Source organism: Antedon bifida, chromosome 10 (assembly GCF_963402885.1).
Source record: "Antedon bifida chromosome 10, ecAntBifi1.1, whole genome shotgun sequence".
Classification (NCBI taxonomy): Eukaryota; Metazoa; Echinodermata; class Crinoidea; order Comatulida; family Antedonidae; genus Antedon; species Antedon bifida.
In genome coordinates, this window is record NC_136235.1 from 6857811 (window position 1) to 6883927 (window position 26117).

At 36.6% G+C, this 26117-nt stretch overlaps 2 protein-coding genes across 2 annotated transcripts; both read right to left on the reverse strand.

Moving 5' to 3' along the window:
* Positions 1-39: 39 nt before the first annotated feature.
* LOC144853621 (protein FAM221B-like) lies at positions 40-25963 on the reverse strand. Its single transcript, XM_078711354.1, has 7 exons — positions 25933-25963; positions 18275-18497; positions 17703-17846; positions 15931-16041; positions 15312-15509; positions 14484-14603; positions 40-1467 (listed from the first exon to the last, which is right to left on the reverse strand). Exons 2-7 carry the CDS (start codon positions 18483-18485, stop codon positions 1259-1261), a joined length of 993 nt encoding a protein of 330 aa, XP_078567480.1. The 5' UTR covers positions 18486-18497; positions 25933-25963; the 3' UTR covers positions 40-1258.
* Positions 8969-12259, reverse strand: LOC144853612 (uncharacterized). Its single transcript, XM_078711344.1, has 3 exons — positions 12202-12259; positions 11465-11569; positions 8969-11295 (listed from the first exon to the last, which is right to left on the reverse strand). The coding sequence occupies exon 3, from the start codon at positions 11268-11270 to the stop codon at positions 9297-9299; it is 1974 nt and encodes a 657-aa protein (XP_078567470.1). The 5' UTR covers positions 11271-11295; positions 11465-11569; positions 12202-12259; the 3' UTR covers positions 8969-9296.
* Positions 25964-26117: the final 154 nt, after the last annotated feature.

Consider the following 26117-nt stretch of genomic DNA (forward strand, 5'->3'; position numbering starts at 1 on the left):
TTGCACCGGAAGAACATTATGATCTTTAAATTTATCATTTGAAACAAACTTTTACACTTTCAAAGTATCAGCTATACCCAGATATTTCAGACAATGTTTAACTGAATATAATATTATATATGAATATATTTTTTATCTCGTGGAATAAATTATAACGAGTTTTATTTATATCCATTATTGTTGATTTTTTTCTGGTATTTATAAAAGGTGAAATTAAATAGAGCATTTCATACTATATCTTACGTTACACTAAATGTGTACTATAGGCCTACTGAAAACATTGATAATAAATCATTATTTCTTAAAGATGTATTGTCCCTTTGTCAAATTCCAAAAAAATAAAAAATAAAAGATTTTGAAAAAAAGTGGGTCATTTTGAAGTATCATAATAGTTATTAACTTTCACCAAGAATTAGTCGAAAAAAAAATCATTTAACTGAAATACAGACGTTTTTTGGTTCAAAAAATAACTTTGACTTCCAGTCAAAGTTTTCGATCAAAACATATCTCATAATGCAACGCGCTTATTTGGCTACTCTGTATGCATAGTCATAAAACTTCCTCGCGATCTGTGTGAAAACACCTTCTCAACCGTGACGAGTTGTAAACAATCCTAATTAGCATCATGCATAATGTATAATCATGGTTTGAAACCTTTGTTTACTTTCGCTCGCGATGATTTTCCAGAAGAAATGTAATCAAGTTAATTTAGCTGTTAATTACGTAAAATTGTTGTTTTTGGCTCGAATTTTCGACTTAAAGTGAATAACTTTAACATTACTTTGATATGGCCAATTTAAATTTAGAATATTCTGACCTTCATTTTTTTGTGTTTCAAGGGACAATACATCTTTAAATTAATAAATAGAATATCAATTTAAAAAAAACCATAATTTTAATGACAAAAAAACAATAATGAAACAGTTAAAAGTCAAGCGGCGGGTTTAAAAGAAATATTTCTGTTTACTTTCTGTATGGTTATACTGAATAATCATGGTGGAGGTTAATGTTTTCCTAGCCTCCATGGAATGAGCGTGCGATGAAAATGGCCATCTAAAAGTGGCCAAACAAACAATTAAACTGTAGGTAAAAGTGGTCCCACCTATGAATTTATATACCAATTATTAATATGTATTTATTTGCAATGGTAGGATTATAAAGATGGTAAGTTCTACTCGGGAAATTATGTTAAAATCTTAAAGACCCAATTTTTCAGGTAAAAATAATATAATCATTATTATAAATATTATATAAAACATTATTGCACTTTTTCTGTTTGATCCCAGACAGGTTTAAATGCTGAGTTACCACATGGCTTAACTGGGGTGTCCTGTGTGATGTGTCTTCCTTGAGGTATTGATCCCTTGTCTTCCACTAGTTCTCGGTAAATTCCAGGATCGCTGTCTAATCCGGTCAACGCCATATTACGCAGGGCAGGAATTTCATCAAATGGTAGGTATTCCTCGCCTGAAAAATTACATTATTTGAATTTTTTACTAATGTTACTGGATGTGTACAAACATAAGAATGGTTTACAAGCCTTTACCAAATACAGCTTTTGAGAACCTTCCTTATCATAGTACAATAATTTCAATTACCATAGAATACCGTTTTGTCTTCGTTCAGATTCTTCTTAAAATACAGACTTAGTTTTTATCACAAGCAGCACATAACAGAGTTAAAAATCACCGAACCACACCTTAAAAATAAACGAAATACATAAAATCAACGATAAAAAACAAATACACATTCCATTTTTTGTTTACGTAAAAAAAAAGATTTTTGTCGGTTAACTCATAAATGAATTTCAGGTATCGATTTAAATATCAAATCATCTTCACTTTAATATTCATTAGCTAAAAGAGAGTAACACAAGCAGTAGAAGTAGAGTAGTATCCATGGAATTAACAAACTACTCCTTGTGACGAATCAACGACTTTAAAAATGCGATCATGTTTAATAACATATTTCACGAAAGAAATAATTCAATATGCAAAACAAGCAAAAAAAACAACAGTTCTTCATTAAAATATATAAGGAGTCTGGACAGTTTGAAGGCTTTAGCATTCGGTAGCCCCTGTCTACTCGCTCGAGTACTTCATCCATTCCTAAAAGAAAATAAAAATAATGTAATTATACTTCAAGACATTTTAACTGTAAAGTCAATGTATTAAAAATGTTTAGAAAGTTGCCCTATTGACATATCAAATGATCTTATAACTGAGAAACCAAGCACCACATACTCAGCCAATTCTCTGTACTGTATGTGTTCCACATATATCTATAGTAAATAACTAACCCTTGACCTAACCTTACATGATACAGGCATCACTTGTGATATAAATGCTGTATACCAAATTCCAATGATCATACTTCGAAAATAGATAGTTTGTGGAGATACAGCACTGGGAATCGAGTGCAAACTACATCAACTAAATTTACAGCGCATATAAAAAATAAAAACGGATATAAAACGGTATGAACAGAAAAAAGAGTAAAGTAGAAGGGTAGCATACCCCGATAGGGAAAACGTCCATGTGTAACTAACTCAGTCAAAAGAATACCAAAAGACCAGACATCAGATTTGATTGTAAAACGACCAAACATTGCAGCCTCAGGGGCAGTCCACCTGATTGAGAAACTGGCTCCTTTTCTAGAAGTATACTCATCATCTTCAATTATTCGTTGAGCCAAACCAAAATCGGCAACTTTACACACACCATTTTCATCAACCAGAATGTTGCGTGCTGCAAGATCACGGTGGACGTAATTCCGCATCTCCAAGTATGCCATACCATGTGCTACCTGCCAAATACATATATCCATGTTGTTATATGTCGCTATATTACAATGTATTATTTTACGACATAAGTATGACATTTATATATTATTTGTTTATGCAATAGCTTTTATCTAGAGATATAGTAAGATCCGAAATGTATATACTGTACTCTCAATAAATTTTGAAATAATTTTCATCTTTGTTATTATTTAACAAATCAGATTTCTTTGGGTCAATGTTTAGAAACAATTATTCTTGGCACATTTACTTTATCAAACATAATTAAAGAATGCATGCAATTATTGTATGCACATAATTTGCATAAAAAATTCACCTGTGCCGACATGTCAACAAGATCAACCAGCTCCAAGCTACGACCGTCTCCATCTTTCAGATATTCAAGCAGACTGCCGTTGGCCATTAATTCTGTGACAATGTAAATTGGTTCCTGTGCAATACAAGCGAGGTTTTTTTTAAGAGATGATTTAATATTAATTCTATTATTATTGTGTATAGACCGAGAAGACTATATAAGGAAGTGCTTCCAGCATCTTCTATAGAAGACAATAACTACCATGTCCAGTAGTCATTAAGTTAATTAATTAATTGATATGTCTTGGTGTTTAATTTTAAATGTAAATAGGCTGGGTAATCATCAGGAATAGCCCTGAACAGGGAGATGAGCGCCCCTGCCCACCGATGAGTTTCGGGATCCCTTTGACCCGGAGGGAGAGTACCCGTCAGGGTCCCTACCTAGGGTTACAGGTCTCAGGTTTTTAGTTTTTTAATTAATTAGTATTCCATGACCTTCTCATCAAAATTAATGTCTCTCATTGTTGTGCTATGCTAATAATGGGGAGAGCTATGCAAACAAGTCAGTAACAGGTATATGATAGTAAGCTTTTTCAGAGTAACTAGCATTTCGTAGCGTATTTCATGCTGTCAAACGATAATCATATTTATTGTTCCATCATAAAATATCATTGAAATAAAATAAAATGTTCATTTTCCAAAAGGCGTACATACAAAACTATATATACATATTTACAGACATATAAATAAATAAAAACCTATACGGACAAGGACAATAAGGCAAACTAGGTTATAATATTACTATTATTAGTATAAATGGTTCATTTTAATGCACGGTGGTTATATATAATCTTATACAGATCATTAAAAATGAAAATTATGTCTTTTCAAACAGATTGTACTAGTTAATATTTGTTTGGTTGTTTGCTATATTTGAAACATTAGAAAACCTATATCAAGCACTTGCTGAATAAGAATATTGAATACAATGATTCACGTCCTGTAGGCCTACAGTACGACTGATATACCGACACTTTGCTTCTATAATTTTTCCGGTGCCAGTGCTATTTGGAGACAAAACGACTTCCTGAAAATGGATTTAAGTGGATATCAAATAAATTACCTTATCTGAGCATATAGCATATAACTGTACTAAGTTGTTGTGTATAAAATGTTTCATAATGTTTGCCTCTTCTAAAAATGCCGCAGTAGAGATAGTTCCTGGTTTAAGGGTTTTGATAGCAACTGGTGTCTTTCCAATCCAACGACCTAAAATAAAAATTGTTTAAAGATGTATTGTCTCCTGAAAAATAATTATATTGTTGAATATGCCATGTTTTTTCTTCTTTTTTTTTTAAATTTATTTTTATATATATATATTTATCATAATATATGCATATGCCATGTTAACGTCACATAATAGTTATCCACTTTGACAAAAATTTACCTGTTTATTTTAATTTAAAGCAATTGGTTTTTGGTTCATGAATTTAATCATTAATTTTGTCATTTTATAAGTTTAGTGAAAACATTTTTTTTTTTACGAAAGTTATTAACTATTAAAACTACAAAATAACCTATTCAAAGTCCGATTTAATTAATCTTCATTTTTCATGTGTTTGGGGAACAATACATCTTTAAAGAATGTAGAAAATAAGCAACCAAAATAATTCCTTCTTTTAAAAGTAGCGATGTGGAAGGGCAGATACAATACTCCAAGATTTCCAAATACACTGTCAATCTCAAATGTATAATTGTTGCTATCTAATATTTGTTTTGTTAAAAAAAATACAAATAAAAATAAATTGCAAAAAATGTAAGTAAGTTTGTAAACAATTATAAAAAAACCCAAGACCCAAGACACATAGAGGTCAAAGATGAAACCTACAACAGACATATTTCTATTACCTTTCCAGACTTCACAAAATTGTCCAGCACCAAGGACTTTTTCCAGTTGTAAGGAATCTCTTGGAATTTCCCAGGCATCCTTGCCTAGGCTTAATATTTTGGGACTTTGTTTCGGGACTGGTTCTCCTAGCCTGCAGCACAACCCGTCAGCTTGTTCTGAACATAACAAAAAGTAATTCAATCATTTAGTAACTTTTCATTGTTCATTTAAACAAGGCCATATAATGGCTGCAGTCGGAAATATAGAGAATATACTACTGAATGCATGACTATGATGTGGGTGTCAAAAAGTTCAAAACAACAGTCTTTGCCATGTTCTTTTTCAGTCCATCTCATATGATTAAATGTATAATCGTGAAGCTATGTGCATTGTTGGGTGCAGTAGACTTACGTTGGTAACGGACAACCAGATCATTGAGTGTGCTAAACTGAATTCTAGAGGAAATGAAATAACCTCTCTTGTCCAAGATTTTTCGAATCTTATAATGTTTTACGTGTTCCTCCCCTGTGTCGTCATAACTCCTCGCTGACAATAAGAAGTTTCCCGGACTTGCTACATTGTCTCGGATAATAAATGTGCCTTGCGGTAGACCAGGTAATAGTAGTCGCTTCTCTGCATCTTTTCGACTAACTTTTCCAAAATACCAACTGTAAAGTGACAAAACAAATGGTGATCAATTCCATTAGGCGAGAACATATTGGTTTCAGAAATCATATATTTAATTTAGGAAAGAAAAGTGGGGTTTCCGTTTCTGTGATAAATATAATTTATATTTATGACAAAAAACATGAAAAAGAGCATTTTGTGGTTTAAATTCTAATTGAATGGATATAATTAACTGTATGAGAGAAAAATATGGTCATAGTGAACATGAAATTCACTCATATTAGGCCTAAACATCGATGTTTCTCTTATTCATCAATAGACAGAGAGTTGTTTTCAAGATAGTTTAGTATTCTTGGTCTTCTATTCTACCTGCACACTAATTTATGAATATAGTACTAAATCTTATTTGTAAATTATTTTAAAAGCTAGGCTACATACTCTTCAGATTCTATGCTATTTACTGGCGCAATATAGTTGCTAGGAATGTATCCTTCCCTGTTTGTTACAGTCGATCTTGCTAACCACCAATCACCATCACTAAAGAAAATGTAAAAAATAAAGTAAATTTAAATGAATATTTATTATGATGGAAAAATATTTTCTTGGTAATTTTAAGATGCATGAATCCCAACTTGCCATTGATATTCAAAGACATTGTTCTACTGTAGGCCTACACTGTGCTTACAACATGGTTTGATTGTTTTACAGTGGAAACCACTAGACCTAATTTAAGCCTGAGACAAATTATTGTCTCCTGTTGAGAAGCATTGGCAATAAAAGCATAGTAAAAATGTAATCAGTCTTTAGAGCAGCCTGACTTGCATACACAATTTACTACAAATGTATTCTAGGTATACAGTAGTTACGCATGCAAGACTACTTATGTAATTCTATTCAACAAGCAATACATTAATAATTAAAAACAATTTTGAATGAAAAAAACTAAATACCTATTATTTATTATTTACATGAACTCGCCTTTCTTAAAGGAAATATCATCTTCCGTCCTGGCATCATAGTCATACAATGCTCTGTATGATAATACTACAAAAAGATTAGATCTATATGTTATACAAATACTGTTTTTTTTTGTGATTATTAAAATCGTATAGGCCCTACATTAAAATATTCAGGTTGCTCCAAAGCCAATTCTCTAATTTCGGAAATGACCGCTGATTTTTTAGAAATTCAGATATTTTATAGAATAGGAAATGATTTATGCTTTAAATAATGTTTTTACTAGAGTTCTAGTTTCCTGGTAGTCATCAGATTGTATTATGTTTGTTTGTTATTATTTATTTATACTGGGCGACCTCTCAGTTATGATCAGTGGCTGTGATATACTAGTAGTATTTTTGTTATTATTATTATTATTATCACACTTATGTTTTATGCCTATCATTTCTCTTTTCTTTACGGCATTGTAATAAGACAGCAACACAATTTCCCAAGTTGGGATGAATAAAGTTTCCTTGTATCCTTGTATCCTTGTAGGGTAACCCTTACTCGTCTCGAAAGATCTACTAGATTCTTTAAAATGCACATAAGCTAAGTGTTTACACTGGACCTACGGTTTATAGTTCATATCCGAGAAGACTCGTTCTACCACCAGAAGCATGGAGCGAGTGAGCCTCGAACCCTTGCTGATATTATGGCTAGGTATTAAAGGTTCCACTTCCACAAACAAAAAACCCATAAAATATCCAAACAAAATTAAAATTAAGATGAAGATAACGCTAATGATACATTACTGACGGTACAATACAATACCTCACATCTACAATTCCTCCTTCATTATTTATACCGACTTTTCTATTTCGACATATTTATACACAACTTACTTGGCGGCATTGGAATTGGGTTGCCTGGGGTTGGTACAAACCCATCAACCACAACAGAATCAGAATTATTGGTTGAATGCCCATGAGTTGCCTCCCTTTGTTTTTTTTTTTGATCTACAGTTTCCCATAATAGTAGTATGTGAGCCTAAAAGAGAGAGAAACAAAAACGCAATGGATGCTACAGCTGTAACATAATACTAATAGTTAAATTTAAAGTTGTGACCAAATGGCAAAAAGGTGGATAGACACCAAAACACCTCTTTCCATTAGCGGGTGACACTTTTCCCTTTTAAAAAGTATCTGGTATGAGCCCCAACAAAAGTAAAAACAAGTGCCATTATTGTGGATTGGAAGAAGTACTATGTACCATAAATCTTCTAATAGTAACACCCATTCTAATAGTAACCCACCTTATAAGTCAATCTTTAAGAATAACCCACTACTCTAATAGTAACCATGGGGGTTACTATTAGAGTCACAAAAACATATGATGCAACCGTTATTTGAAAATAAGGAGATAATGCATGTTGATCTCGAGAGTGGGGGGGGGGGGGGGTTGAGTGTTTTTGAGTTTAAAAAATATTAGTTTTATTATTTTGATATGAGTTGCTGACCGTAAAAGTTGGAGTGGGTTATTATTTCCAGCTAAGATTAGTAGTAATAACCCACTACTCTAATAGTAACCCCCTTTCTAATAGTAACCCATCCTAAGGATAATAACCCAGGGTTACAATTATTTACGATTTACGGTAACTTAATTTGGGATAAAGAACTAATCACAATTTAGAAATTGTTTAGGTTGTAAAAGAACTGTTGTTACACGTCACACTTTGTAACAACATGTTATATTTTCAATGTCAACCCGGTGTGTTACTGTTACTGGCTTAATATTTGGTACGAACATGTTTGTTCTTCTTTCTTTTTTTTGCTGCACGCTTGGCATAATAATATCAATGTAAAATATCAATGCTACTTTCGTGCTCATAGAACAAGCTTCCATAGTTGATGCCATTTCAAAAGATTGGATAAATATAATTAAGAATCATAATAGCAAGAATGTGTTTGTAAATACCCTTCGAACATTGTTACAACCATTTGGCCATTAAGCTTTATAAGCAAGTGGAACATTGCCTTCAACACTAATAACAAGAATGTACGTGTTTGTAAATATTAAAGATCTGTGGATTATAACGAATGACACAATTAATTAGCTAAAAACAAAAACATATAATACTCAAATCTTTATTAAAGGAAAATGTATTACTTCTCAGGTCATCCAAATGGAATATTGCTTTCATCATTCAAAATATAAATTTCAATATTTATAGAGAAACAGCAAATAAATTATTAGAAAATTATGAACAAATGGAGGATAATATAAAAAAATATTTATAAATAATTTTGATACAATTGTATTGATTATTACAGGTTATTATTGAATGAATAAAAGTGGTGGTTCACACCACAAAAGAAAAAAATGTATATTTTCCAAATATATAAATAAAATCCCTATAATAATAGAATGTTCAGTAAAAACGACGGTGTGTTAATCCAGCCTAAACCTTTTACTCAATAAAGTAGCTATGTTAAAAAAACATTATTTTATTTTACTCGAATCTACCTTTTTAAATATAACTGTCACTTTTTAATAAATTTTCTCTATTCAAATCAATTATCTGTATTGTACTGATAGCTCGCATCGGCGAGCATACTCATCTGAAAAGCACTCGTGTTTAAAATCACTGTATTTGCGCTGCACCTACGTCGTTACGTCAAAGTGGGAACAGCGCATTTATAGCATGATGATATCCCTACACAAAACCGACTATTATAAACTAAATGGTTTTTACTGAAAATTTCCGTCAGTCAGCATTTCAACATTTATGTATTCCAACAAGAAATGGTACACGTCCAGTTGCTCTCGAGGAAGATTGTGCAAATATTTTTCAAATCCTCGGAATAGTCTTACGTAGCGGCGCACTAGTGGAGCGCGCGTGTTTCGCTGAAGCTTAGCAGAAAGCCTCAACATTAAATAGAATGCAAACGCCACGCTGTTAATACAAGTCTTTGCCTTTGTCAGCGCCATACTGTCGATTAAACTACGTAAAACTTTATCTCGTTCCAGAAGACACGTTTGAATATCAGACAGAGCAATGCAAATTATTTTGAAGGCATCAGACTGTGCCTCGACGAGATCTTTTTCTATGTTCTGTAGTTTGCATAAAGACTCCCTGTCCCTTGATCGAATGTAAAGAAAGAAAGCAGAGTATACTGTCCCATATATGATATCTTGGTAGCCACTTACTGGGTATGTTATTACACAAGATGACTCAAGAAGATCTTCAGTTTTCTGCATGCTTAGTCTTGTCTTATGATGATTAAATAACATACTTTTGCCAAGTTTGTGTTGTAGCAGAACATCAAATTTCTTTAAGAAATCATCATCGGATTCTCGTATCATTGATTGTGTGTACTCGATAGCGCGGGGGTCATCTTCTTCATAAATCTCCAGGAAGGTAGCAAGCACTTGAGCTTCTTCTGCCACAGCCCAATGACGATGTGGCAAAATGTGATCTTTCTGCCAGTGCAATTGCATGAAATCAAGGAAAGACTTTACATTAGTTTGATTCTGTGACTCGTCTACTTGAAAAGACACTATGTTGCTGTTATTTCTTGTTGGAAACTCGTCTGTGGTCACCAATGAAACCTTCGAGTATATTAAGCAGTCTAGCACTGCACGAACGAAGGTTGAAACATGCAGCATGTCTCCTAGGCTTCTTGCTACACGAAGACAAGCATGTTTATCCTTGTGAGAAATGAGGTTGTTCTCTGGGAGAAAGAACATTGGTAAATAATGGTGTTCCATAAAACGATGCAGCAAATACAGAGCTTTGTGAAGGTTCCTAATAAAATGTTTTTTGATCCACCAACGACGTTCTGTATTCTGAACGAGCCACAGCACGACGGTCTTGCACCAATAAGAACACAGCACAGTTTCCTCTGGAAAATGAGTACGAAGTATCATTTTCAACATAAAACAGCAAAAGACCTGGGTGTCATTGAAACTACGAAGTAACTCCTGTTCAGCCATGTTGAAGGACACTCTCCACAGCAGGTTTTCTTGGTGATGCATTGGATGACCAATAGGCACCAAACAACAACCCTTCTGCATAATACTTCGCATGATCTTCGACGATGGCCACTTAGAAATTGCACGTTTTCTTCGTAGAAAACCTTTAGCGCAACTTGGCCATTGAGCACAGTGAACTCCGTGGACAGTGTCTTGCAGACCTGCTTCATTGGTCAGTGCCGGTCCGTGAACTTTCGATATTTCAGGATTTTGTTCATTATTCAGAATTCCATCTTTCCATGCATCGTTCTTCAAGTACAGTCGTCGTTTTTCCACGTGAACGTGACCGGGGATCATGCCGTATGATCTAGCTGTGGCTAAGGGAACTCGCAGTCTAACATAACCCGGTTTGGTGGTGTACTCAATCTGTAAAATTCCTCTTTCACTGCCATGAACGTTACGCTCTGTAGCTGCCAATTTTAATGAAAGGAACATAACGTCTCTATCTGATGACGCTAATGATATTCCCTCCGGTGTACTTCCTATAGAAACAAAGAATCTGTCCATATTATCTATACACTGAATGTAGTAGTTAAGAATCGTGTCGTCTATATCACAGATGGCTTGCTCAAGTTTGCGATTTCTTTTAAGCATGCTACTCGCTTCGAAAACTGCAGAGTTAAAGCCATTAGGCCATTTATAAGAACTGGCCTTATACTCCCACATAAACACACGTAGCTGATGGGTCATTCCGGTTTAGGCTGATGTATGTGACCTGCAAATAAATAAATGGACGGTTCATTTTATTCCTGGAAACACGGTGCAGTCCCGAACACTGAAATGAATTTGTGTGATATCACCAAAAAAAAACTATAAAGTGCAATTACGTCAGGGTCGCAAATAATTAAATGCGCATGTTATTAGATTTGCCTTGTTTCCCTTACCATAAAGCAATTGATATGGTCTTCGTATGGTCTCTATGGTGGAATCCTTAATTACGTTTACGTACCCTGTGCAGTGTAGTAATTCAATAAGAATGTTTCCAGTCACTTTTGGAAGAAAAAAATTATTAGATCAAATAGACAATACATATATTATATATATATAATGTTCTGAACAATTTGCTAATGTATCGGCCTAGTAACCGAGATATATAAAACAGACTAGTTCAAAGAAAGTGACAGGAATAATATCAGTCATGGGAAAATGTTGTATCAAAGTGAATTGAACAATTTGACACTAAAATAAATCATGTCATTGAATTTTTTATTCGTTTTTGATCCTGGGACCGGTATTTAGTTCACGTTATATTGTGCATAACCTAATATCCTAACTATTATAGTGACTCTATTCCTGCTAGAATTTGTAGGCCTATACAGTAATAGAGTGAAAACACGATTTACGTGCTACGGAAGCCATCATGCAGACATGGTAAACGTCGTGATCTGCAGCAAAGCGTTTTGCATGGGATTTCCCGACACAAGTGTAATTCTGAATGAAGGGGTAGTATAAGAAAATTTTTTAAATCGTGTTTATAGGCCTACTATATTTTAAAACATGACGTTCATTCTTATAGTCTATTATGTATATGAATGAACTAACAACAGCAGAACATTCTTACGCTAAATGTCATTCTAAAATATAGATAAAATCAATTATTTATGTGAGTCTACATACTTACCAGTAAAGCGTTACAGACATATTGGCATCATGACAACAGAACACAGCGTTTACCCAATGAATGCGGAAACACAATTGATCGGTTCATTATGTGGAACGCAAATGATTGGTAAACACACTTGGTCTTTTTATAGCCTATTGTACGAAGAATTATAAAATTAAATGAACCATAACGGACCAACATGATTCAAGGTACAAATGCCAAATATAATAGTTTTATATATCGTAATATGGTAAAAACATAATAAGTAAAACAAATGAAATGTTTCTTTCTCTGTGGTGTTACACATAAAGAGCTTGGATGTTCACATTTCTATATGCTAATTCTTGCTGTGAAAATGGTCCCGCTAAAATTGACCTCAACAGGTAGGTAAAATGGTCCCACTCTGAAATTGAGTAATCATTTTCTTCTTTAAATTCAAATTTGTGAATGTTCAAATGAAACAAAAAGTAATTTTCAAAATTAGACAAAAAAATTGATGTATGTGACATAGAAGAATGTCTAAAAAAATTGTTACTTTAAATGTGAGATCTTTGTATTCTGTGTGATTCGTGATCAGTCGTTTATAATTATCATTAACTTCATTAATTTACTTTGTAAGCTATTATTTAAGCTTTAAAATATTAAAACAACATTTTTTGGGGGCTATATATCGTCAACTTTTCATCTCTTTCTTAATAATTATATTTTATCTTCTTTAGTAGTTATTGCCGGTACTTTTGTAGGCATAACATACTTATGTAATGTAACTAAAAAACAATTGAGATAACACATTTACAATAATAAACAAATAAATGTATTTTTTTAAAGAGCCTGGAGAGTGAGCCGTATACATAAAATTGTTTACAATTTTCGATATTTTTGCTTTAGAAATAAAGAAACACCTACAAGAAAAGCATGGTCTACACTTACTGCAGTTGAGGGTGAGTGAGCACAGTGTGAGCTGCACCTTCTAGTGACTTTAGCCTACAGGTAAACAATAGTGTCCAAATGTGTGAGCGTATGCGATTTACGGTTTAAAACTCTTTGAGACAAAACTACATTAGCTGGTGTTGATTTTTTATTTACTACATAAGCTGTTGGTGTTTCTACATTAGCTGTTGGTGTTTCTACATTAGCGGTGGATTGTTCTATATTAACAGTTGTTTCGACATTAGCTGGCGTTTTCTACATTAGCGGTTGTAACACAGTAACAAACGTATAATGCATCAGATCATAATGATATGCATCAATATAATTATATATATATACATACATCAACATTTTGCGATCGTATTTTAACGTGCGTGCATCGTTTTTTTAAATTAAATGTCAGTAAAATAATGTGCCTTGAGCACTCTTGAGTGGTATGTGCGCTATAAAAATCTTATTATTATTATAAAAGTGACAAATTAAATTCTAGTTTTAATAGAGTTATTGACGTTTTCCAGAACAAATTTGATATAATAATGATTACGCTTATAAAAAATAACCAATAAACTGTTAAATTTAACCGAAAACCATCGACTTCCAGACAATGGGCTTCCGGTGGTTGGCCTTTTTCCTCTTAAAAATACAGTTTTTTTGAGGTAAATAATAACTTTTATGTATAGCATAAATCTGATCTATAAATCTAACTGATGGTATAAGTCAACTTCTATCTTTTACTTAAAATCTATTTTACATAATTAATTAAACTCTTTTTTAATCAATTAAAACTGTTTTTTTATTTTTAAATATATAAAATTATTATTATTATTGCACTATTTATGTTCAATCCCAGACAGGTTTAAAAGCTGAGGTAGCATTTGGCCTAACTGGGGTGTCCTGTGTGATGTGTCGTCCTTGAGGTATTGATCCCTTGCCTTCCACTAGTTCTCGGTAAATTCCGGGATCGCTGTCTACTCCTGTCAATGCCATATTGCGCAGGTCAGGCATCTCAGCAAATGGTAGGTATTCCTCACCTGAAAATGAACATTTGTTAATTATTATGTTTACTAAAAAAAAAAATGATTTAGATACAAGTACAAATTATTTACTGTTTTTCTTATTATTAGTTTTTGTATAAGGAATAAATTAAAATAAAGGCTGATTGGAAATTGGTAGAAGGAATGAAACAGAAAACTATGATCTTTGAAAATGAAAATGGATACTCTGAACTTACTCTGAAAAGATAGGCCGACTGGTTATATATAGCTTAATTTCAAACTTTTACAATGATGGTATACAAGAAACAAATACCGCTTTTCAAAATTTCAATACAGTATTATAATATGAATATTTGATTACTGTATATTTCTTACCACATGGAATGCCATTTTGTCTTCGTTCAGATTCTCCTTCAAATACAGTTTCATGTTGTTCCCAGTGTTTATCACAAGCAGCACATAAAAAGTTAGAGTTAAATGCCCCACAACCACATCCTAAAAATAAACAAAACACATGAACTAAAAAAAACAAGGCCATATACATGGATGCAGTCGCGTGCGCAAATTTGTGTTTGTGTTTACCGACCGACATAGTGAGCTGTAGAGTCGCGTTTGTACAACTTGTTGAAACTCCACGTCTAACCTTGTGGGTACCCTTGTGATAGATAAGCACATTTCAAGGTATTCTTGGTCGACATGGAACTGTGTCGACTTTTGAGTTACAGAACAGAACTGTGCATGCAATCAAGTCAACATTTTGATTAATAGTAAATTAATATCGCACATACGCCACAATTTAAAGTTGAAAGATGAACTAGTGTGCGGAAGCGCTTTTGTCAACATTGAGAAACTGATTGCAACTAGTTACGGTAATTGAAGTTATTTTCAACTAAAAGCAAATCAAATATGCTAATGTTTTGTGAAAGTGTGTCACTTTCAAACAGTAGAAGTCAGTTATGGCGCTCGATTATATGTTGAGTTGAGTTCTATGTTGACCTAATGCTACATTAATAATATGAGTTCAGGGTTCATTCCTGACCTAGTGCCAGGGATATAATTCACGATTCTTTCAACTTCACTCCCTAAGCCTCAAATGAGTATAAGTATGATCAATTATAAAATAGTTTATCCATCTTGTAATTGGTGAGTTACTCTCTGTTTGATAGATATAAAATAACAGTTTTAAAAAAATACAAAACTAACCTCTAATTTTACAGTGTCGCATCCCTGTACATTTGTGCTCTTCATGTGTGTGTTTACAGCGGCATTTTGCTCGCCACGTTGATGGATCAAAGTTTCTTCGTCGCTGAAACCAGAATTCTCCGACATCTTCAGGCCTTCCAGGAACAAAAGCAAATGCCTTGCATTCACAGTGGCCACAGGGAACCCTTAGACTCTTTGCTAGGTGTTCAATTGACATTTGTATTAGGTTACTCAATAATATCAGGGGTATTTAACAAAGCATCTTATACAGAAAAATTACAATATCACAAAATGTAGTACAGTAGTTAAATAAAGTTAATGATGTTGAATTATTATGTAATCCTGTATAAGAACTGAATGTAAAAATTCTATATAAAGCTCTGTCTACACACAAACTAATTTGACAAGAAAAGTGTGATGTGCTCAAATATGGTAGTGATATGCTCAAATATGGTAGTGATAGGACATCATCATGTCTATTATGGGCACATCACATTTTGTTGTCACATAAAGTTTGATAGTATAGACAGAGGTTTAGGATACACAAACAATCATATTCCAATATACAAAAGTACCAATTTATACTCCTGGCAGTACAGTTGTTTAAAATGAAACTTACCATTATATTTAGCATGGTCTTGAAGAATATGGCCGCAGAAACAACGGGAAAGATGACCAACACGAATGCAATCAAACTTGTATCCTGGTAACCTCCAACCAACATACACACCTATAATAGCAATAATACCAAAAACAAAGTGTGAAATATTGGCCATGTGGATGCATTGAGTGTTTTGAGTGTTGAAATGTATTCACTTTATGTCAATGTAGAATACATCCAAATTAAATTCATTTTGGGAGTTCATAACTCTTCATAATCTCCCTAGCAGCAAGTGCATTTGGAAGACTGAAAGTTCCGATATGGAGCAAAAGAAATAAAAAAAAAAAATTTAAATTAGATTATACAATGCATTAATTGTCCCCATTGCGGCATATGCATCAGAAACATGGAATCTAAAAACCGATGACAACAGAAAGCTAAACACAATGAAAGGAGATGCTTAAGAGCAATACTTGGTGTTACGTGTTGGGACAGACAAAGAAATGAAGACATACAGTAAGGGACAGATTAGGAATAAAAGAAACAATCTACGAAATAATTCAAAAGAAACGAATACGCTGGTTTGGACATGTGATTAGGTGCACTCCAAACACATATGTTAACAGAAATTACAAAACAGACTTTAAAAACAAAAGACCAAGAGGGCGTCCGCCAAAGAGATGGAAGGATCAACTAAAAGATGATACCGGCCTACCTCAAGGATCCGAAGAGGATTAGTCAGTAACTCGTTGAATCTAAAGACAAAACTGGAATGCTTAGATTCCTGTAACAGGGCTTTTATTGATAAAACAAGTTTAACAATAAAGCTTTAGATTTGATACAACCTACAACTTTATGCATATTACAGTATATTGATTACATTTGTTGTGTCTGTACACCAAAAAAAGGGTGGAAATATGTATATCTGTGACAACAGAATCCAAAAGGTAGTCATAAAATTGACGAAATTGTGTTAGTTGACTTGACAAATTTCCAAACCAAACTCAAATGCATACGCACAATAAATTACCATGACATCATAGGTCCTAATCATCTAACATGCTCTTAATGTGACATTTCTTTTCAAAAACTATACTGCACTTGTCAATTGTATGACCCACTATACGACCCCGGGAGATGCGTCATTTATTGAAATTGAAATATATATTTATACTGGGTAACCTCTTCAGTCAAAGACTGGTCTCCCAGAGGGCCCAGTTGGTGATCAGTGGCTGTGATGTACTAATACACCGGGGTAACCCCCTACTCGTCTCGAAAGATGTACTAGGTTCTTTAAAGTGCACACGAGCTAGATGTGTACACTGGACCTACGGTTTATAGTCCTTATCCGAGAAGACTCGTTCTACCACCAGAACCATGGAGTGAGTGAGCCTCGAACCCCTGCCGATGTTATGGCTACGTAATTACGGTTCCACTGTCTTAACCGCTCGGCCACTCACTCTTAACCGCTCGGCCACTCACTCGAGTCAAATAATTATTGACCTACTGTATTAACCTAATAAAACCCACCAATGAACAATGATGTGTCAATGCCTGTCACATTACCACCCACCATATCAACAACAACATGGTCACAATGCATCAAAATGGGTGTGTCACAGTCACCTAAAGGTAAGTCACTTTTTTATGCAGAAGTGCGTCATGGTATTTATAAGGTATGTCGCACATCGGACAAATGACGCACATCGGACAAATGATGCACCTCTCCTGGGTTTCGTATAGTGGGTCATACAATGGACAAGTGTATAATACTGAAGTGTATTTGGTACCTGTTTGTATTGCTTGCAATGCCGCGTCAGTTTCAGGTTGAAACAATTTCTGCATCCTTGGACCAAACTCTTCACGATGCATAGCCCTAGCAACAGATATTAATTCTGCCTTCTCTGCAGGAATAACAGGCCTCACTGTGTACCCTAATAAAACATACAATTATATATATTTATTTCAAATAATCTCAATACATTTTAATCCATATTGTTTCTTTTTTTAATAATTAAAAAGTGTACAGTAAGGCTTTTTTAAAAATGATTCTGAATATTACATTACATAACAGTTTAAGAATGTTTTAAACACATTTATCATTCATCCATCAATCTATCCAACCATCTAGAAGGGCTCTTCTCTACGGTAAAATTCTGAGGTTTAGAACGGTGTACTGTACTTAAATTAGCTCTCAACCACAAGTACATCTATCCACAGCTATTGTTGTTATAACTGTATATAATTGTTTGTGAACAAAGAACAAAAGTATTTTATCCGTTCACTCATTATTACACTGGGGTTAGGCCTATTAAATGTATACTCAGGGAGTTGTTAATTAACATTCACCCTTTCAACCCACCTTCAGGATGCATTGTACCATCTGCCATCTTCTTCATTGGTATAGCCTGCATTTTAGGAGTTTTAACAAGTTTATTTTGTGCATTCTTTGGTACTACGGCTCTACTTGCTACTGGTTTTCCTGTTTTCTGTTTTGTGCTGCTTATTGAGTTTGTCTTGGAACGAGCTCCTGAAACTGAAGGGCCACTTTGGGGTTTTGTAGATTTCTTCATGTTCAGGCATCCCTGAAATTAAATACAAATATTGTTTAATATTAATATCATCTTAATTTAATTCACACGCTTATATACTTAAGGATAGTAAGTAAGTATACATACAGTGGCGGATCTAGGATCTGACGAGGGGGAGTGGCCACGAAAGTGGCAAACGAGGTGCGTAGCATCGAGCGGGGGTGGGTTTCGGAGGGGGTGTCCCCCTCCCGAGCCTCAGAAAATTTTTGAAAAAATAGATGCTTACACACTGTTTAATTGGCTAGAGCAACTGTTTCCATCACATTTAATAACAAATGTTACATAATGTAAATTTAATTAAATCCTTTTCGACGAACTAATAATAAACTTTGATTGAAAAACACTTCAAACGAAATGAACATTTGGTAAATGCGGTACTCCGAAAATGCCTTGATATAGTGCATGTGTTAGTGTACTGTGTTTTGGTGGTCTGTTAACCTCAGATATATACCCTACAGCCGGGTGAATAACTCAATGTAATTTAGTATACAATGATTGCAGTAATCGCCGTGTCTATAACACAAATCAATAAAATTCCAAATATGCCATACACTTTTTTTCGGCCGTGTACATACTTTACAAGACATTTCATGTTTATTCTATGCCTATGAAATAATAAAAGAATACCATATGTCTAGTTTATTTTTATCGTTTATACTGCATACCATTATTATATAAAAAACCTTCATATGCGAGATATTACACTCCACTCTGTACAGGGGTGTAAATATACCACGCTAACGCTTGCACACACGGACCACCAGAGCTAGACAAACGTGACGCTGGTAGTAGGAGGAGTGCGTGTGTTTTGAAAATAACTCAGTTGTGGGTATTTTCTAGATTTTAAATCGTGTTTTCTTTTTAAACTCTTAAATTCATAAATAATAATTAAACTCTTAACTCTTTCACTATGTAGGCCTATTTACACAACTACAGTATAATGTTAACCCTAGCTCTAGGCTAGCCTACTCTTCTCTTCTTAAAAAAGAGTCAGGTCTAACGACGGTCGCGGGAATTGGTTGCATCTTGTTTTTCTTTTTTTTTTTAGAATTAAGGGGGGTGGCTAGCCACCCTATAACCACCACATAACAGAACAATTGTATTGTCTTCCCATTCAATAGACACCCTTCTCTACATAAAACATAACACACTGTAGTGAAAACTCCCTTATATAATAATGGGTCGACCCAAGGTGTGACCCGAGGTCACGTGCGTTACTGACCGGTGCCGTAGCGGCCTCTTTGAACGCATGACATTGGACGGAACGGACGTAAATCGTGACTAGGCCTAGGCCTATGCTGTATCACTATCAGCCATACGCACGTTCCCTGGTGTTAGATATACACTAGCCTATAGCCAGCAGGGTCTCCTGTGTAAGCTTCCCGGCCTAGACTGAGCGGTATATAAGCCAGTTCTACGGTAATATTGGTGGAACAACAGGTATTCACTGTGATTGAATAGGTTATAGGCCTATGTATATATATAGTTTAAGCCTCATTGCTACTATTACGAGGTACGAGCCACAAGGGGTCAAGCTCAACCCTACTAGCCTAGCTAGTACTGTGGATGGATGCTAGTCAAGTCGCCCCATCGCAAAGTCGCCCCATACTTTTGCGATGGGGCGACTTGACTGGATCCCCTGTGGATTGCTCACCGGGTAGCCACACACATACACAGCAACGGAATTAAGGTACGTTTAGTCCTCATAGGCTGGCCTGTGTGTTTATCACTACCAGCAGCCACACACCGGAGTGGACTGTTCTCCACTGTACTCTTCCGTGTATAACACTACATCTCGGCTACCAGGGGGCAAGAGACCAGTCCCGCCTAAAAGGTAAGCTAGTACGCATTGTGTAATAATTGTAGTAGCTTCGCACTCTCGGCCGATTCACAACATTGGCGCTGCGAGCAAAAACGTGAATTCGAGACGCCAAGTTACTTAGTTTGTTAGCGTAGAGTTCGTCTGGAGACGACATAACGGATCAAATCTCCCACTGTACTTTTAACAATTCCGCACGGTGTGAGTTCACCGCGATTAGTGATATTTAATAAAGTGCAAGGATTTTTGTATCGACTCTATAGGCGCCATTGATAGTAGACGTTAATGCCTTTGTAACAGAACTTCATCAGTTAGTACCCATTGAGAAGTTAAACTTACAGAGCAAAAAGGGCTTAAATTTATTTTCATTATTATAAAATTATTTAAATTGTATTTTTGCATTGCTGAAGTTACGGAGCGTATCCTCCATTGTGTGATCTTCTGAATTCCTAAGACATTTGTGGGCGGACTTCGCACGTTTCTTTGACTTCGTTTGCATATCATCTTAAGCAACTGTGATTTCTATTAAGCAGGTGTAATTCGTTTTTCTTTAATATTGCCTTTTAGAGAAAGTTGTTTTTACTTCTATTAGATATATTTTTTCTCTGGTGGTATATAAGAAGTACAATCCTCGGTTATACACAAGTCGATTTTATATTGTATTGGTATAGCATTGTTGGGTTTACTTCAATTGATTTATATACGATTTAGTAGCAATTTGATAATTGAACATGCCTCCAAAATCCAGATTTGTTTCTATTAATTTTTGCGACATGTTAGATCTAAACCTTTTGCCTGGTATAGGTGCCTCACGTGCCCAAAAACTTATAGAATGGAGGGAGGGTTACGGCAACATCACCCCAAATAACATAGGGAAGATAATAAGAGGCTCAGGAAAAGGCAAGTTTATGAAATGGTTGGATTTCACTCCAAACCCGAGATGGGGAGGGAGAGACGGAGACTCAACGATTTACCGTGAGCTCCGGGATACCAGCACACCACTTGAGGTTGCTTATCCACCCGACCATTCTGGGTTAGGGATAGAGTCAAGCTATTCTTCTCTACATCCTAAAACAAAGGCAAATCAGAATTACGATACAAGAGTCTCTGATATACTGTCTGATTCACCAGTAGATACTTTATCGTACAATTCTGAGAGGATTCCTAAATCAAGCGCCAACAGTCCAATTGCATATCACGATACCTGGACAACGCTTGTACGTCAGGACACTACTCCAATATCCTCCTACCATGGTACCCGGGTAACACCTTCTCAACCATGTACCCGAGAAACATCTACCTGGCAGGATAGTTGTGGGACGCATTTTAATTATAAAACCAGTGGTACGCCAGTCTATTATCAGACCCAAGCCACATCAACATACCAAGCACCACAAGATAGGCCCACAATGTATGATAGAGAAAGAAAAGATTTTTATAGCTCCTATAACACCCAACAGACTCCAGTCTCTTATGAACCTCGTTATGATCATAGGGAATTGGGGGATAGGAGATCTCAACCCTCCACAAGGCGTGCCTCTAGAGGTGAACCTCAGACACGACATGTTGGTTGGGCCTGGGAGGATGACTCTGATAGTGAAAGTGAGCATGATGCATATTTAGCTGACTTTAGGGAATTCTTGAGGAATACTGAATGTAGAACCCTTAGGCGGCGGAAGCATTTCAGGCCCAAGGATATTCCCAAAAGTCTAGTATTTAATGGCAAAGATAATTGGGTTCTCTTTAAGGAGCGCTTCCTCAATTACGCTGACGAGCATGACCTCAGCAATAGAGGAATGCGCAATGCTTTCAGTTGGTGCATTACCGGCATAGCTGCTGAGTATTTTATTAATTTAACTGACATGAATGTAGATATCTCTTTCAGACACATCGTACAAGCTTTTGACGAACGCTTTAAGGCCGAGGAGTTACCCGAGGTCTTGGAAGTGAAATTCGAAGCTGCTGTACAGCATGAAGGAGAATCTATAGAAGATTGGGGTGACAGAGTTCTCACACTGACTAGAAAAGCCTTTAGCGATCTCCCGCAGGGTTGGATCTGTCAAAGGGCGGTTGTGAAATTCTGTGTGGGTTGTCTTGACGCTGACGCTGGGCAGTATATGCTTCACCAGAACTATACCACCCTGACTGAAGCAATGGCAGCCTACGAGAAGTACACTGGCCTGAGAGAACTCTGCATTCGTGCGAAGGGTAGACAACAGAAGTCGCATGTTCGGTTTACCAACATGCCTAAACATCTGGAACACCCAACCACACCCAGGTATAGAGGGGAATCTTTTGATGGTGGGGCAGAGGTAGAGGCTCGGAAGGTAAGTAAACATAGTAAGGGTTGGACTCGACCGGCGAGCCAGCAAAAACCTACCGTTCTTAGGCTAAAGAAGCCTGATCCCAAGGATCACCGGTTACCTTCACAGCCAAACCCAGATCCCACTAATGGAGCCGTCGAGTCTAAAACAGTTCAACGGGATAACAAGGGCACTCGACTAAGTGAGTTGTCGAACCAAATCAACCAGTTGACAACCAAATTTGATATTCTGCTGACTACACTACAACAGCAACCCAAGGCAACACCAACACCGGTTAGACAGGACCCAGCATCGCCACCCCGAGTGTGCGTTGAAGGCCAGAAACCCGGTCAAAAGGTTTGCCAATTGGGGTCAGAAGGTAAGCAGACGTCAAACTAGAGCAGGTTGGGAACGCAGCCCAGCTTCTCAACCTGGCATCTTCTATGGGCTCTGACTCAAAGGCTGAAATACATAAAAAGAATAATGTCAATGATAATAATAATGTCCATAATAATGATGTTTCTATGAGTACTTTTTCAGAGAACACGCTGGCACTACTCCCAGGTTGCAAAGATTCATTTGTAGGCGCTACTCCGACCGACGATCTGTTGGAGCCAAGTGCGACAAACCGAACTCAAACCGTGGAGGCAGGGACCAAAGCAGATGAGACTGAAAAAACCATCATTATCAACAGAGTACAATCCAACCGTGCCTTATACACCACTGTCTACGTAAATCAAACCGAAGTGACAGCTGTTGTGGACACGGCTGCGGAACAGACAATACTATCAGATAATGTATACTCGCGTTTATTGTCTAAACCACCTATTGTAGCCAAGCTTAACTTTACTCTAGCAGGTAGAGGTACATCAATTCCTGGTTACAAGATGGGACCTGTTAACTTTAGATTGGGATCGGATGTCTACACTGAATTCTTCTATGTAGCACCGATTCATGATGAAATGTTACTAGGTCAGGATTTTCTGGTGAAAAACAAGGCTATGATAGACTGCGGACATTTGCTGTTAACAATAGGCTCAAGCACGGTGTCTGTGAGGAAAAATCGGGAATCCGAATCCCCTAGAATCGCCCGTGTTCTTGTTGCCAAACGTAGAGTGATACCACCACACTCAGTAATGCATGTCCAATGTCAACTCATACCTAACAATTTACCATTACCAGATTACAATATAGGTCCAGAGAGGAAGTCTTCGTTGGCAATTCCAGTTACCACACACCAGGGATTGCGGAAGTCGCACCTGTCTGTGGTCAATACTTCTAATCAGTACATCACCTTGAAGAAGGGCAGGAACATTGCCACAGCCACGGAGACCAAGCTGGTGGAAGGGGGTGCGGTTAACGCTGCTGACGTGTGTTCAGTACCCAGCAATGATGTGCCTGTTTCGGCAGGACCCCGTCATCTGGTCAACATACTCAGTGCATTGTGTGCCCATCCCGCCTCCATTAAGGATGCAGAACTGTCTTCTCTTGCCACTCAGGAGAAAAGTTTAAGCCTGAATGCAGTGTATTGTTTGGAGGAATCCGAGCACTGCATTGTCACTCTGGAAGTTGCTCAGATTCGACACACAAGTGTCGAGATAGGGAGTGAGGGTTTTGTTTGGGACCCAGGAGGTTTAAGGACCATTACAGAAACCCGGGTCCCAAATGGATTAAATTACTTTTATATTCACAGGACGAAGGTTGTATGGTCACGGCAGTTCAGCCTGAGATACCGACTTTAGGAGCTAATTCTTTCCAGCCCAAGTTTGAAATTATTTTGGTTGAATAGAGCCGGCCTACACTCGTCCGATGATGGATTCTCATTTCGTATAAGGTAAAAAGTTTATTGGATTTACCTGTGGGGAGACGCAGCGATGCATGGAAAGGGATAACGATTTCCGTGTCCTCACCCGACAAGGGCTATGTGCTATACCTTAGCCAGCCACAGGGCAAATCCATGAAGCTGTGTCCCCTATGGACCAGTACTGTTATCAAATTGATTAGCCTAGGACTGTTCTTTGTCTCGCTGAGAAGAAGGGTGAAGTAACTCCAACCTCGCGACTGACAGCCCCTGGGTAGTTAACTGACCGTTTACCACATTCCTATCCTGAGCTGGATCTGATTCACTGTGGAAGATGTGTAGAATGGTTACCTCTCGCATTGTATCTTTGCAGATTTTCAATTGGGACGGACTTTTCTGAGTTTACCTCGAATCCTCCTAATTAATCAGTCTCGATTGCTACCAGGCACTGGACCACATCAGAACACTGGGCTCAGCCTTTATAAAATTGGGAGGAGTGTAGTGAAAACTCCCTTATATAATAATGGGTCGACCCAAGGTGTGACCCGAGGTCACGTGCGTTACTGACCGGTGCCGTAGCGGCCTCTTTGAACGCATGACATTGGACGGAACGGACGTAAATCGTGACTAGGCCTAGGCCTATGCTGTATCACTATCAGCCATACGCACGTTCCCTGGTGTTAGATATACACTAGCCTATAGCCAGCAGGGTCTCCTGTGTAAGCTTCCCGGCCTAGACTGAGCGGTATATAAGCCAGTTCTACGGTAATATTGGTGGAACAACAGGTATTCACTGTGATTGAATAGGTTATAGGCCTATGTATATATATAGTTTAAGCCTCATTGCTACTATTACGAGGTACGAGCCACAAGGGGTCAAGCTCAACCCTACTAGCCTAGCTAGTACTGTGGATTGCTCACCGGGTAGCCACACACATACACAGCAACGGAATTAAGGTACGTTTAGTCCTCATAGGCTGGCCTGTGTGTTTATCACTACCAGCAGCCACACACCGGAGTGGACTGTTCTCCACTGTACTCTTCCGTGTATAACACTACATCTCGGCTACCAGGGGGCAAGAGACCAGTCCCGCCTAAAAGGTAAGCTAGTACGCATTGTGTAATAATTGTAGTAGCTTCGCACTCTCGGCCGATTCACAACAACACCACACCCCTAAAATAATAATGGTATAGTCCATATAAGTCGAGGTGACCAAAAAACGGCACCTTACCTGTATATAGTAGGCTATTCTTGTTGGCTGAAGTTGGCTGTGCGCGATATAAAAAAGCCTAGTTAGGCCCTAGGCCTAGCTAGGGCCTAGCCTTAGTCAGTCTAACTAATACGCCTAGCCTAGGCCTAGCTAAATATAGGATAAATAAAGTCTAGGCTCACTAGCCTAGGGCGTTAGATACTTAGCCTCTACCTTTACTACGAGCAGTATTATAGGCCATATATATCTTTATATTGTAAGATATTAATTAGTTTTATAGTTAATTTATACAGACCTTTCTTGGACTTTTATTGCGCTTGGTGTAGTCATGCTAACCATCTGTAGAGGGCGCAAACACACACAAAAGGAAAGCATAGTTCTTCTATATACAGTTAGATGAGCAGCAGCAAAAAAGATAGTGTTATGTAGCATGAGCTGCTGTTCCTGATTACTGCTGAGAATGTCATTCACATAAACATT

Excerpts from the sequence above, each read along its gene's own strand:
- LOC144853621 (XM_078711354.1), bottom strand. The coding sequence starts at position 18,485 with ATGAAGAAATCTACAAAACCCCAAAGTGGCCCTTCAGTTTCAGGAGCT. Across the intron at positions 16,042-17,702 it reads ATTGCAAGCAATACAAACAG|GTGTGTATGTTGGTTGGAGG; the intron begins GTACCAAATACA and ends TTGCTATTATAG. Across the intron at positions 1,468-14,483 it reads ACAAAATGGCATTCCATGTG|GCGAGGAATACCTACCATTT; the intron begins GTAAGAAATATA and ends GTAATTTTTCAG.
- LOC144853612 (XM_078711344.1), bottom strand. The coding sequence starts at position 11,270 with ATGACCCATCAGCTACGTGTGTTTATGTGGGAGTATAAGGCCAGTTCT.